General features: G+C 42.9%; 1 protein-coding gene across 3 annotated transcripts in view; it reads right to left on the minus strand.

Annotated features, from left to right (window-relative positions):
- ZDHHC2 (zinc finger DHHC-type palmitoyltransferase 2) overlaps nucleotides 1–14,351 on the minus strand; it is a 78,700-nt gene extending 64,349 nt beyond the window's left edge. For 2 of the 3 annotated variants that reach the window (XR_004029813.1, XM_003256703.4), the window contains exon 1: nucleotides 13,528–14,351. Coding sequence is in view for 2 of the 3 variants with exons in the window: in XM_003256703.4 (XP_003256751.2) it covers nucleotides 13,528–13,657 (130 nt within the window). In the remaining variant the exon portion in view is untranslated. The remainder of the gene's footprint in view (nucleotides 1–13,527) is intronic. The other variant, XM_030812333.1, reaches the window with a different exon arrangement.
- Between the last annotated feature and the right edge of the window lie 733 nt (nucleotides 14,352–15,084).

Raw genomic sequence — 15,084 nt, forward strand, 5'->3', positions numbered from 1 at the left:
TATTCACAAAGCAAACATACACAATCTTTCTTTGATCCCAGCTGGAATTATACAATGCCTTTCTCTTCTTACTTGCAGCAAATCATACTCTTGCACAACACTGCATTCACCTACAGCACTAGCCCAATCTCTCTGACAGCAATAGCTGAAACAGTGTGTATATTCAGTCACAGCCAAAATAAATTTGACATTGTCATTATCTGGCCACCCACAGTTGAAAGATTTCCACGACTACTGCTTAAAGACACAACATATTGTAATAGTGTAATATTATACAAGTACCACCTATTTATATACATATATTCATTAATGTGAGAACTTCTAAAAAAGATTATGCAAGGAATTGAAGAATCCAGTCATCAATATTTGGAATGAGTCTCTTCCTCTGCTCAATGTGTAACCTGCATCTCAGGTTTCCTGCCTGTATCTCTCCCCTAGTTTTATGTATGGATTTATGCTTTCTCTTACTAAAATCATTTCACTTACTCTGGATCTTTGGGCAAAACAAAAACCTTGCTCTTCATTTATAAATCATGTTCAGTCCCTGTGCTGTGGATCAGAATCTAGTTCATGATTAACACCATGCATTCACATGTATTCAGGTGATATTTCCCCCTCCTCCCCAACCGCTCCTGTTTACCAGTTTGCGTACCACTTCCACCTGCTAGTATGTTCTTTCGAGATTAAATTTCCACCTGTCATTTCTGCGCTCTGGACACTCTAGCTACTTAAAAACTTTTGCTAAATTCCTGCCTATATACAGTAAGCTAGAGGCTCTTGAGTTTTCTGTCCTGGGTGTGCCCGACGACCAGGACTCTCATAAGGAACACACTACCCAGTAATTAAGGCCACCATATGGGCAAAATGGGACTCTTCACAATCCCCTGCCCATCAGCTTTTCTGCTGAACCATGAAATGGCAAGATGGTAAAAAAAAAAAAAAAATTGCTGCAGTGACACTGATACATCTCATGGATACCTCTAGAGACCTTCAAATTTGGACATGTTGGCCGGGCGCGGTGGCTCATGCTTGTAATCCCAGCACTTTGGGAGGCCGAGGCGGGCGGAACACAAGGTCAGGAAATCGAGACCACGGTGAAACCCCGTCTCTACTAAAAATATAAAAAAAATTAGCCGGGGGTGGTGGCGGGCACCTGTAGTCCCAGCTACTCAGAGAGGCTGGGGCAGGAGAATGGCGTGAACCCGGGAGGCGGAGCTTGCAGTGAGCCGAGATTGCGCCACTGCACTCCAGCCTGGGGGACAGAGCGAGACTCCGTCTCAAAAAAAAAAAAAAAAAAAATTTGGACATGTTTACAACGGCATATAGGCTTCTCTGGTTGACACTTCCATCAAAAATCACCTGCTGCAGAAAAACTGTATGGTGTCCTCAAAAAATTAACACAGAATTATCATATGACTGACCAATTCCACTCCTAGGTATCTACCAAAAGAATTTAAAGCAGGGACTCAAACAGGTATTTCTATATACTGTCCATAGCAGCATTATTCACAATAATGCACAAAAAGGTAGAAACAACTCAAACCTCCATTAATGAATAAACAATATGTGATAAACACATACCATGAAATATTATTAAGCCTTTGAAAAAATGAAATTCTGACACGCTACAACACGGGTGGACTCTGAAGATATTATATAAGTGAAATAAACCAGACTCAAAAGGACAAATATTGAATGATTCCACTCATAGGAGCTACCTGGAACAGTCGGACTCATGGAGGCAGAAAGTAGAATGGTGGCTGCCAGGGGGTGGGGGAGGGAAGAATGAGGGTTAGTGTTAACTGGAAGAATGAGGGTTAGTGTTAACCGCACAGCGATGCAGTTTGGGAAGATGACAAAGTTGGTAAATGGAAGGTAGTGATGATCGCACAGCATTTTGAATGTACTTAATGACACTAATCTGTACACTTAAAAATGGTTAAAATGGAAAATTTTTATGTTACCAATATTTTACCACAATAAAAAATAAAAAAATAATCTGTTCTAGGGCTTATTCTCAAACCACAAATTAAGTTAAAAATCAACATTAGCTAAAGTTTTCTTACCTCTGGTCATTTCCATGCTGAAAAGTTTTCACTGTTGTTTAATATCTCAAAAAAGTAACCCCAGAAGTGATAAGCAGAGAAAAACAAAGCTTTGTTGAGCTGTGTATGCCTAGCTAGGCATTTCCACATGCTAAGTGGCTCATTCATGAGTCTCCCCGGATTCGCAGCGCTTGAGATTCAAAAGAATGCTGAGCCAAAATTCCGGTCTTCCTTGACCTTTTTCAGTCAATAGGAAATAGATCAAAGTAAATCTAAAATCCTCAAACTCCAAGGGTCTTGGATAGTAGCTTGAAACACGTATCTATCTCGGATTTACCACCTTAAATCAGAGTTAAATTATATTCAGTATACTCTAAGAAAGATGGGACAAGGAAAAAGAAAATTGAAAGATATGTTAGAACGTCTTTTGAAATCTAAAAAGTGTAACAATTTTAGCATATTAAGGGCGGGTTGGGGTTAATTATCTGAAAACTAGTAAAACGGACTACAGTTATCTCTAGGCAATGCTGTTGGAGTGTTTCCTGTAAATACATTCCACTTATTTTTTTGTGATTATTTTATAAGTATACTGCGGCAAAAATTTTACATTTTAAATTATTATTTTTATATAGATACATGAGGATATTACTTATTCAATTACACATATGAAGATAATTTATCTTTTAAATTTTCACGTGAGTTCTATAATTAACTTTATCATCTAAATTCTCATTACAGATAACATTTTAATGTCCAGAAAGAAGAAAAGATTTTTTATTGTTATATGTGAAACCATAAAAATATTACCAGCTTGTGGCCAGGCGTGGTGGCTTACACCTATAATCCCAGCACTTTGGGAGGCCGAATCACCTGAGGTCAGGAGTTCAAGACCAGCCTAGCCAACATGGTGAAACCCCGTCTCTACAAAAATGGAAAAATTAGCCAGGCATGATGGCAGGTGCCTGTAATCCCAGCGACTCGAGAGGCTGAGGCAGGACAATTACTTGAACTTGGGAGGCGGAGGTTGCAGTAAGCCAATATTGTGTCATTGCACTTCAGCCTGGCTACAGAGCAAGACTGTCTCAAAAAAAAAAAAAAAAAAAAATATATATATATATATATATATATAAAACCAGCTTGTTTATAAACATTTGGATGATCAAACAGTAAAAAGCCAAAATACATAATCCCCTCATGTAGGATTCAACATTCTTTGTTGCTTGAGATGTCCACCCTGCTCAGAGGGCTCAAACTGAACAAATTCAGCTGGCACTCATCTTTTGATTCATCCGAGAAACATATGTCCCAAATGTTACTACGTGTTAACCTCTGTGTTAGACAGCAGGGCTATAAGGGTGCATAAACCAGACGTGGTTACCGCTCATGAAATTTTCTGTAGATTATTTTCAGATAAGAAAAGTTAAGCTTGCCTAAAAGACTAAAATCTTTCTAATTTGGATTGAATTAATTCAGATATCCCAGCAACTCATACACTGGTATACGAGATTCTTTTTGGTAACCTTGTAAATTACACTGAAAGTCATCAGAGTCAGTAATAAGTTCAAAACAAGGGTTCAATGTGCACATTGTTAAATTCTCAGTCCTCCCCCACTTGATGGGCCAGTACATGTGGCAATGTTGATTCCTCCCTCCTCCTTGATACCCTTTCCTCCCCAGGCTTCAAGACACCACTCTCTCTCAGTTTTCCTCCCCTTCACTGGGCACTCCCTCTCAGTCTTCTTCGCTGGTTCCTACTCATCCCCTGAACTCTCAGTGTTGGTCATCTTTGGTCCATTTCTCTGCTCATTTACATTCTCACATGTGGTAGAACAAATGTATCCAGTGCCAAGTCTTTAAATCCACTTATTGCTGAAGACTCCCGAATTTATTCCCACATTCTATACCTCTCTCCCAAATGCCAACTTCATGTGTGCAACTGCTTACTCAGCATCTCTGTTTCATGACAGCATATCCATTCCAGATCTAATGCAACCCTGCACGCCACCTAACTGATGCCTTCTGCATCTCAATTGAACATCCTTTCGGTTGTATGGGTCAAAAACAATGGCATCATTTTTGACTCCTTTCCTTATTACACAACTCAAATCTGTCTGTAAGTTCTGCTGTCGCTACTGTAAAAATACATCCAGAATCGGACCACCTCTCACCATTTCCAATGCCCACGCCATGGTTTGACACACCATCATTGCTCACCTGGATTGACGCAGTAGCCTAGGTCCACAGCGGCCAGAAAGGTCTTTTCAAATCTAAGTCGCAGCACATCACCTCTATACTCAACAACCTGCAATGGATTCTCAAGTCACTCCAAGTAAAACCAAGGTCCTCACAGTGGCCTGTGGCCTGAGGACCTCCATGATCTCTGCTTTCTCCCCACATCTCTGCCCTGTCACCTACTTCCCTTTCCCTTGCTCACTACACTTCAGCCAAAATGACCTCCTTGCTCTTCCTCACACATGCTGGGCTGACCCCTGCCTCTGTGCTTGTAAATCAAACTCCTTTGGCCTGAGATACATTTCTCCACAATACCCGCATGGTTAAATCTTTCAGCTCCTTCAGTTCTCTGCTTAAATTTCATGAGTTCTTCTCCTTCTCTGGCTACTGTACTTAAAATCGAAACCTTCCTCTGGCATTCTTAGTCCTTCTTGCCCTACTTTTTGCTTTGTGTCATGCCACTGATGATCCTTAACAAATTGTCTAATGTACATATGTTTTTTATTCATTTTCCTTCCCCCAATCAGAAATGTAAGCTCCAACATCTGTCAATAGATATTTTTTGAACGAATAAATTAAAAGGGTGTCCAATGAATTACGGACGGTTAAAATGCCTTCAGTTCTTGGATTTGCAAAAGGGCAAGTTTATGGGAGGCTGTGGTGAATCACTACCCTTCTCCCTCCTTTGAACGACATACAGTTCTTTGTTTTGTATATCTTAATTTTCAGTAGGTATTAGCCCTGGAATAAGTTGCATTTCATTAAAATATGCTATAATTAAGACCTTGATTAAGTCAAGCTGGTCCCCGCCCTATATCTTTTCCCATTCACTGACCTCTCTGGAGATGCCCTGGCTAATCACTAGTCATAGTTAAGTACATAAATCCCTGACTGCCTTTCTTCCTAAAACAGGTCACATGGAGTTGCCCATTTAGTAGTAAACTTGATCACAAGTTAGCCCCTGGAATTTGGAGCAAGCTTATGACTTTCAGTGTGAGACTCATAATTGAAATCTTTTTCATGCTCGCAGTTGGCCTCAGGTGTCTCTCATTACAGCTCCAGCTCAGCTGTTCTGGAGTGGACTGTCTTTCCCACTAAAATACTTCCAACATGCTGTGTACATTACAAACACAATTCCAAGTCACACCGTTCCTCACATCCCTACAAATCTGGTGAAAAGCCATACTTTGATTCAGCTCTTTGAGAGGACTCACGGGATCCAAAGGGATGAGGGACACAGTTCGGTCTGAATTTTAAGTCACCTTACTCCATATATACTCTTCAAATATGATGAAAATCCACTCACAGCAAACAGAGAGACAGAATTTAATTTTATCTGTACATAAGAAAATAGGTAATCACGACAACGCCATTCTGCTTTCCCAAATTTCACTGAATTATAATCACATAAAATTTTTGAAACTATATGAAATTACTTTTATAAGGATTATATCTTTTACAGCATGATCACGAAGATAGACAACTACCTAGAAACTATTTTATTATTTGGATGTTTGGTTTTAAAAGAATTAGAGAAAAAGTTTTCTTTTTTTTTTTTTATTGTTTAGCGTATATTTTGCTGATGAACTCCTCTGCACCACTCTGTTCCTCTGGGGTGGCAATGCTAGTGAATAAAAGTTCTAATTAAAGTATGGCAGGAATGCTTAATTGTACACTTCACATGAGGAGAAATTTCAGGATACCAAGAAGAAATACTGGCAAAGAAATAAAACCCAGCCATCTATAAAAGCACTTATTCATTTGCATTTTTAAAATGTAATCCAATCAATAACATATCTAAAATGAACTACCATTAAGTATGCACTTTAGAGTGAAGTGCTAAGACGACAAATGCAGCATATATTTTCGCTTACAAGTATCTCTCAAATAAAAATGGGTTTTATAACACTTCACGCAACTAATATTTATAACTGAATTTAAAAGTCATAGCCAGATAAAAAGTCAAATTAGGAAAAATGCTACATAAATGATATAAAGTGTGATATTATCATTTTGAAAGGAAAATTCTCAAGCAATCATGTCTGGTTTCTTTACAGCTATCCTATTCTTCTTAAGAAATAACAGCATCCTACCCAGCACCGCCTCCTCCTACCCCCTGCCTTGATAATTTCGCCCTTTTCACTTTTGCCATTTGATTGAAACAACAATCAAGACAATTATAATAAAATTCCCTTAAAGGAATTAGGAAAAAATTTTCAACAATTTTCTAATGGACTATTAAAAACCTCATTCAATTATTTTATGCTTTCATTATAAATTCTCTGTAGGATTTCTAAATGGTAATATGTAATAACAGAATTCCACATAATATTAAAACTGTCTTTCTAATCATCTTTGGAATATTGTTTTCCCAACAGACAGCATTAAGAATCTATGCCATATTCTAACCTGTCATTCTGCAAGTTAGACAAGATAGAATTTCTACACTCATCATGAACAGTGCTGGAATCTCAGGGGACCCATGAATACACCACTTTCTGGAGAAGAGAAGGCTGGGTGATGTGATGCAACTGTCAAAACGCAGTGGTATAAATCAGCAGTATAAATTATGAAATGTAAGTATAGTTCTATTTTTCTGAGAAGGAAAATCACAAATTCTCCATCAAGATAAAACATAAAAACAAATGGAACAAAAAAATCAACAAGGACCATTTCATGGAGAACCCCTCGCCCCCATATATACTCATCTATGGGATACATTTGTCTTTTTTCCCCGCTAGCACACTTCTCACCATGGTAACGAAAAAAGATCACACACCTGAGCTCGCTGGACCATGCAGCCTGAGATGTGGGCGCAACCACCTCAGCCCTGCCAGCTGGCCACTGCCCAGGCTGGAACACTGGACCCGCTGTCACCAGGTTGTGGGAGCAGTGGTGGTTCCAGTGCTCTGTGGTGACCGGCTGCCAGGCAGCAGCTCTTTCCAAAGGCCATTCCTCAGGTGCAACGTCAGCTCCACTTCACCCACCTGCCCTTGGTTTCTGTGCATTTCTAAGCTAAGCTCTCCAGGCTCGCCGTGGATTCGGAGAGGTGCATTCATGCCCAGTTTCACCCACCAGGTCACAGGCCCTGGGCAGAGTAAAAGTGGCCTGAGCATTGGGTAAGAAGTGAGGGAGCTAAAACAACCTCCTACTGCATAGCACAGGCAAACACTGCTGCTTATAATCTTACTCTGAGACTACGTGAACCACTAAATATATGTGGTAAGATCTGTAACATGACTTAAAATTCATTTCTACTTACATGCTCCCCAAAAGCTCTTTTTACCTGCCTCATTTTTTATCCTTTTCCATTGGCCAGGCAGCCAACTCACATGTCTAGGAGTGAGACGTTTTGCTTTCCATTTCTGCTTTCCTACCACTCTGCTGTGGAAATGGCATCCGGAAAGGTGGCAACTCCTCTCCTCGTGCTCAAGCCAGCTAGAAAGCTTTGGGTTTGGGTTTTTTCCCGAGGCTGTTTTTTTCTTGGCTACTAGGAAAAGATCTCTATTAAGTTATCTTCTAAATCATTTCCATGGCGGGAAATGCCTGGCAAGTAAATGCTTTTGAATGAACCCTACTGAAGCCCTCAAGAAGCTGCCTTCTTTCTAACCTCATGGAAACACACCTTCTCTAGAGACAGTTAATTATTGTGATTTAAGAAACCATCCCATCAGCTTCTGTTTAATTACTGGAAACATGCCTGCAAGTACCAATTTAATGGCATGAATGACATTTTCAGTAAGCAATTGCAAGCAAACTTTTCTATAATAAGCCTCTGTTTAAACTGAGGTTTGACCCCAGATCCTGTCCTCTCACTTATTTGCATTATGCGATTGAATAAGACTAAGTAGAAACCACGAGATTAATTCATTCAACATTCATTGCGCATTTGTACATGCTAAGACTGTGCTAACTGCCTGAAATATTTCTCTCTAATAGGGTTTAATAGCAAATAGTAATGCTGCATTGTCCAGCACATCAAAAGGAAGTCTCTGACACACTAAATGGAACCAAAAAAGCATTAAGCAGAGTCTTTTCTGTTACTCCCCTTCCCGACTTGACCATTTATATTAAAGCAAAATGGCAGCACAGATCAAGAGTTTGGAACATATCATATTTTATACATTTGGATTTTTGATTTGAAGAAATGTTGAGTTTTTATCACCCTATTCACATAAATACAAATCTTTAAAATATGCCACAATATCAAGAAAAGTCACAGAATTAATATATTTTGAATCATATTGCCAATAACTAATAATTTCTTTTTTTTATTTTTTATTTTTTTGAGACAGGGTCTCGCTCTGTCACCCAGGCTGAAGTGCAGTGGTGTGATCTCGGCTCACTGCAGCCTCTGCCTCCCCGGTTCAGGCAATTTCTTCTGCCTTAGCCTCCCCAGCAGCTGTGACTACAGGCATGCACCACCACACCTGGCTAATATTTGTATTTTTTTGGTAGAGACGGGGTTTCCCTATGTTGGCCAGGCTGGTCTCAAACTCCTGACCTCAAGTGATCCTCCCACATCAGCCTCCCAAAGTGCTGGGATTACAAGGGTGAGCCACCGTGCTGGCCAATAAGTAATCATTTCTAAGGTGATTTAGGCATTAAATGTCTGGCATGCACCAGTTTTCTATGGATGTGCCTTATATTCCACTTAAAACTATTTTAATATTTAAAACAGTTGGCAAAACCAAGTAATGGCAAAAACTGCAATTACTTTTGCATCAACCTAATAGAACATCTGTATTCCCAAGATGTACTGCCTGTTCTTTTTTGTAAAAAATGCTTTATTGTCCTACACAGTTTTTAAAGTAATAGTTTAAGTATCAGGAATATCAAGATACTAATAATATAAAGCAACAGTTTAAATACCAATAACAAGAATACATTTCTTCTTCTGTGTAGCTCAAATTCATTTCCTGGTGGCAAACAATTGAGAGCCCCAGCAGTCTCTATCCTTGAGCCTGCAGTGGCCTTGAATGAATGGTAGGTCATAACTTCACAGAATCCAAGTAGGAGGCTTTATATATTTTGTTCTTAGGGATGTTTGTTTTCTTGTTTGCTTAAAAGAATGAAAACATGGCTGCGTATCTCTCAAACTGATCCCTAAGTATCATAATCACTGTAGAATATAATAGGCTGCGATCATTGCTGAAGGATACTTAGTAATAAAGACAGCAAAACTGCGAGTAAAACCTCAAGATTCTAGTGGTCTAACTTCCAACATACTCCAAAGCGCAGCAAACTATTGCCCAAGGGCCAAGGTTAGCCAAATATTTTTGTTGAATAAAAGCCACGCCCATTTGTTAAAGTATCTTCTATGGCCGCTCTCTAAGATAGCAGAGTTGAGTGGTTGGAACAGAGACCACATGGCTTGCAAAGCCAAAAATATGTACTATATAGCCCCAAACTACAAAGCCCTTTAAAACTCTGAAATTGTGTAAAGACTGTTGGCTTATTTTCAGAGCTCTGTCAACTCTTTGTAAACAATAATACAGTTAAAAAGAGATGCTGCATAACTTCACTGGGCTAAGAGATTTGCAGAGGGGTTTGCTGGGAAAAGGAGACATCTGGACATCTGCATCACAGCAGCTAAGGTCATAGTTGACACCTCCACTAGGTAACTCGGAGGAAGAACATTGAACTTGTAGTAACTCTGAAATACAGTTTAACTCTTTCATTTAAAAATACAGGAGTGGTTAGCCTGGATGACCTTTAAGCTTTTCAAAATTCATGATTGTTTAAAATGATGTAACTAAAACCATAAGCAAATTCAGAACCACATGAGCGTGCAATATCATAAATGTCCCATAGCACCTGCCTAAGGAGCAGGAAACTAACATACTAAGAAAAATGGGAACTGAACTGGTTACACAAGGGTATGTGGAAGTTTCCTGTACTATCGAAACTTTTCAGTAAATTTGAAATAACGAAAATGGTATGAAATAGTTAAAACAGTTTAAATGTTAGCACTTAAAAGGGGAAACTTCAGTGAACCTTCTTCAACAAGCGAAGTCAACACAGCAGCAGCCATAAGGGATCTGTAAAACATACCTAAACCACGTCGTGTGCTCACTGAATGGAGCATGCCTGAGGCTGCAGACCACCCTCACTCCCTCTCATAGTGCATTCTAAAGTTCCCCTTACAAATGTTACCTTTGAGTTTATCTTACTTCATGGAAACCATCCTAGTATCTAAAGAGAGCAAAGACAGTTAAGACACAAAAGAAGCCAGGAGTGGAGAGAGGGACAGGAGGGACAGGGAGAGGGAAAAGGAGTGGTAAGGGAAGGAAAGGATGGAGGGAAGAATACGAATAGAACAGCCTCGTTAATCAACAAACGAGATAAACGTGGTCCAAATGATTAGAAGTATAACTGTCTTCTGTGATCTTTTCTTTGGCAGAATAGGAAGCTGACTTAAACAAAAATACTTGACTCTCACACAATATATGTACATCCCATATATTTTACATATACACATATTCCAAAAACAGAGGTTATTTTTATAAAATACGAACACTAAGCAAAAATTATGCTAACTGAAAAAGTGCCTAGAGAGCCACATACATCCACGTTGTTAAATATAGAAACTAACTGTAATGAGAATCATTATCTCCAGTTTCCAAGGATACCAGGATAAGCACTACTCCTAAATTGCAGTTCATTCAGCAAAGGGCACAGAATAATTTATATTCAGGGTCATCCCTAGCTGAGAGCAGACGTGGAAGGAGGACCAGGGTAAATCACTTTGTTTCTTCTATTCCATTTGCTACCTGATCCAGTTCCTAGCCCCCGACCCCCACATTCTGGTCCCAACCTTGGCCAATGTTTTATGGAAGAAATTTGGAAAATCTGCTTGTAAATGGCAACTTCCAAGAGAAAAAGAATCTTCAAAAGGCAGGGCAGTCTGAGATGTGATTAATGCTGGGGGTGGGGTGGGGGCTGGTATTTCCATTTGCTTTGTCTGTGAAAAGGAAAGGAGGCTGGTTTTGTGTGTCAGTCACACTAGTCGCCATCTTTCCCAGTGCCTATAAGGAAATTTCAACTTCCCACTCAACCAAGGCTATGCAAAGCTTGCCACTCATGAACTGCTATGGTCTCTACAATCAAATTCAGCTTCAACTTGTTCTTCCTTCTTAGACTCTAGAATCTAGATCTTTCATAACAATTACTTTTTGTTTCTACAGCAATAAAAATGTAAAAGCTACTTTCTGAAAACCTAGGACATATTGCCTCTGAATCATTTATTTGTTTATTCAAGACCACTTACTGTTGCTTTTAATGTGGCAGGCATTGCGCCAGGCCAGGCAGACAGGCATTGCGCCAGGCAGGCAGGGACAGGAAGTGATAGGTAAGGTATCAATAACAGGCCATGCCACTTAGGTAGTTTAAAAAGAGCTATTCCTCCTCTTAGTCAAATCGTCACTTACTAAAATAGTGATGTGGATTTTATGGATACTCCAGATTTGTCTTAAACTTACAGAAAGTACACATAAACGTACGATTCAGATATAATAGCAATTTTCCATTTAGTTCCTTCCCCATCACCTGTCTACCCAATATAATAGTAAGACCTGCCATGTAGCACCTCGGCTAGGAGCAGACATCCTTCTAACGGGCAGAAGAGCTCTCTCTGCCTTCAAATGCTTCCTCTAAACGGACATGAGACACTGTACCAAGATAAGCGTCTTGGCTTAATGTGATAACACAGGAGAATAAGCTATTTTGACAATGAAGGCCTTCTAGGATGTCCCTTCTTTGCAGGTTATATTAATTGATACTGTTCATTGTTTTTAAGAGGACGAAGGAATGAAACACAACAAAGGTTCCCAACAGTTATGTAACATATAGAGTCCATCTCAATAAGGCAAGCTATTTTAATATTAACAGTTAATACAAAATTTACCACACGTCTTTTCCTGTATATTTTAGATGACTTGACGACTGCATATCTAAATGCATTCTCATGATGATGCCTGTACAGCCTCATCTTTTCCTAACAACAGAGTCAAGGTTTATTTGGACTATTAAGCTTGTTTCTAAATCCCTTCAAGTAATAACAGCAAATTTTAAAACTATAAGAAATAAAAGTCTCTGTTCTCTTAAAACTTACATCAGTGATTATTGTGATGTATTATTATGACACTTTCTCACAAGGGGCAACATTTTGAGGTAAGATGGCTTCAGACAAGATTTTATGTCTGCATCTTGAGGCTTTGAAAATGCTGAGGTTGTGAAGGCTCAATACAATAGACCACGATTTAATCTTTTCCCTTGTCCCACCCAAAGCTAGCGCTTGGTAGGGCAAAAACAGACACTTTGTTAGGTGGAGAACCAAACACAGAAAGCATTCACGAGTCACTGGCAGAAAGGTCATTTTCTGTTTTAACATGTTTTTCTGATAACCCAGATCAGTTTTCATAAAACCCCTGAAGGTAGAAACCAGCTTACATTAAGCGACATCATTGTACTCCGTACTTGTGCATAATAATCAACTTTTTAAAAAATTTTCATCTTCAGCATTACAAGTATCCTACCCACCAATTCAGGAACCTAGAACTCGGACTGGAGCCACTTCGCTCTCTGGATGTAAAAACCTCAGACCTCTTTTTCTCTCTCCCTACTGTTCAAACACCTAAATTATGGTTTAGTGTGTTGCACATGTCCTCAAAAATACTTTCTAGTAGCTCACCTCCTCCACATCCTTTTTAACTAGAAAAGTGTCCAACTGGCAATCCTCAAATCATAAAGGCAGCAAAAACGCCCCTGAGCGCTGTCACAAATTTTTAACGAGTGGATTGACGCCAACCAGCAAGGGATCCAGCTCCGCCGCCAAGGCCAGCACCCCCGCGCGGGTCTGGCGCAGCTCGGGGCCGGGCCCAGCTCAGCCCTTCAGCCCCCGGGGAACCTCGCCGGCCTCGGCCTCCCCTCTCCGCAGCAGTCCCGAGGACCGTCCGCCCCTCTAGGGGGTGTGGCCGGGGCGGCGGCGGGGAGCGGAAGGCGGCGGGAGGCTCGGCGGCGTGTGCCAGGCGGAGGCGACACCGTAACCCGAGAGTTGGGAGGGGAGGGCGAGGGGCGTGCGCGTGGAAGAAGCTGCCCCGAGGCTGCTTTCGGCGGCGGAGACGGCGGGACGCGGCAGGTTGGCAGCGCCCGGGGCGCATCCGGGGGGCGAGGGCGGAGGCGCGGCTGAGCGTCCCGGGACAGTCGCGGTGGGCTGCGCTGGGGACGCCGCGGCGGGGGGCGCACTCACCTATGCACAACTGGATGGCGTAGGCGTAGTAGGACCAGCCGAGCAGAAGGGTGATGAACACCACCGGGATCCAGTACAGCACCCGCCGGCACCGCCGCCTGGCGCTGCTGCCCGGGCCCGAGGGCGCCATCTTCCAGCCGCATCCACCTGCCCAGCTCCGCCGCCGCCCGCGGGCCTGGCTACGGGGCGGGCTGGGCGCGCCCGGCACCCCTGGCTGGACGGGCTCCTGGGCGGCGGCGGGGTGCGCTGCGGCCACTGCCGCCACCGTGGCGCTAACTCCCCATCCCGCAGCCCCGAGCCGGCGCCGCGGACTCCCGGCTCCTCAGCCTGGCGGAGGCGGAGGCGGCGGCTGCGAGCGGAGGACGAAGAGGCGGAGGGGGGCGGTGAGGCGGCGGCGTCGGGAGGCTGCGCTCCGCCCCCGCCGTTCCCCGCCGCCCGGCCGCCTCCCCTGGCGTGGTCGGCTGCGCCCTCGGGCGGGCTCTGCGGGGATGCGGGGCCCTCGCTCGGGCCACCTCGGGGGCTCCCACCGTGGCCCCGCCGCCTCCGGCTCGGCCTCTGGAGTCCGGGGAGGCGGGGGCTGCTCGGCACTGGCCCCCGGGGCGGAAGGGGCGGTGGCGGCCCCTCCCTAGGCGCCCGGCACTCGGGGCAGTTCGGTCGCGAGCGCTGCCGCGCTTGGCGCAGGGCGGGGGTCGGAGGCGAGGCCGGCGGAGCAGCTGCTGCGCGCGGGACTCCGCGCCGGCCGCGACCCAGGCGCCCTGAGAAAGTCTGCAGCACAGAGGCCCGCGTCCCCGCAGCCCGCGTGGAACCCTCGCGCTTCAACTTGCTGGTCCCTGGGAGCTCCCGGGGGCCACGAGGAGCCTCCCTTTACTACTCGGGCTTTGGGGGGAAGCAGAAATGCACAGCGAAGAGGGGGTGCCGAGCCGGCGTCTGGCATGGGAGGGGCTGTGGGGAGCGAGGAAGAAGCATTTTTGGTTGTGAATCCAGGCACCTCTGGAGTTAGAAACAAGTTCTTTGCTCTGAGAATGTTGATGCTTTGGATAAATGATTGAGTGATTGTGACAGGGGCCGTTTCCACTGTCCCCTCCCTCGAGTACGGTGGTTCCTTCCACCAACTATTTATTCTTTTCCTCAACCCGCTCGTCACTACGGTGTTTACTTTCGTGGTGGCAATTCCGAACTTAGCAGATAGCTGATTCCAAAGCGGTTCCCAAAAAACACCGTAAGGGAACCTAAAGGTTGTCAGCCCAAACCTCTGATTTTATGATTCACGAAATGGAAAATAGACAAATGCCTCCTTTGCTTTTCCTTCTTCTGATTATGAACGCACCTGATCCACAGGGAAACACTTAAATCAATGAGTGTATGTAGATTATGTGCATCACTACTATACATAATAGGCACAATTTTTCTTAACATTAGTGAATATGTGTATTTACACCACACAGCAATCATAGTGAATGAAATTACTTCTTATTCATGTGTAGAAGTAAAAAAAAAAAAATACTGATTTACGTGAATTCAGTCAAAGAAATTTAGTTCTGGTGTCTGCGATTATCT

Source organism: Nomascus leucogenys, chromosome 4 (assembly GCF_006542625.1).
Source record: "Nomascus leucogenys isolate Asia chromosome 4, Asia_NLE_v1, whole genome shotgun sequence".
Taxonomy (NCBI): Eukaryota; Metazoa; Chordata; class Mammalia; order Primates; family Hylobatidae; genus Nomascus; species Nomascus leucogenys.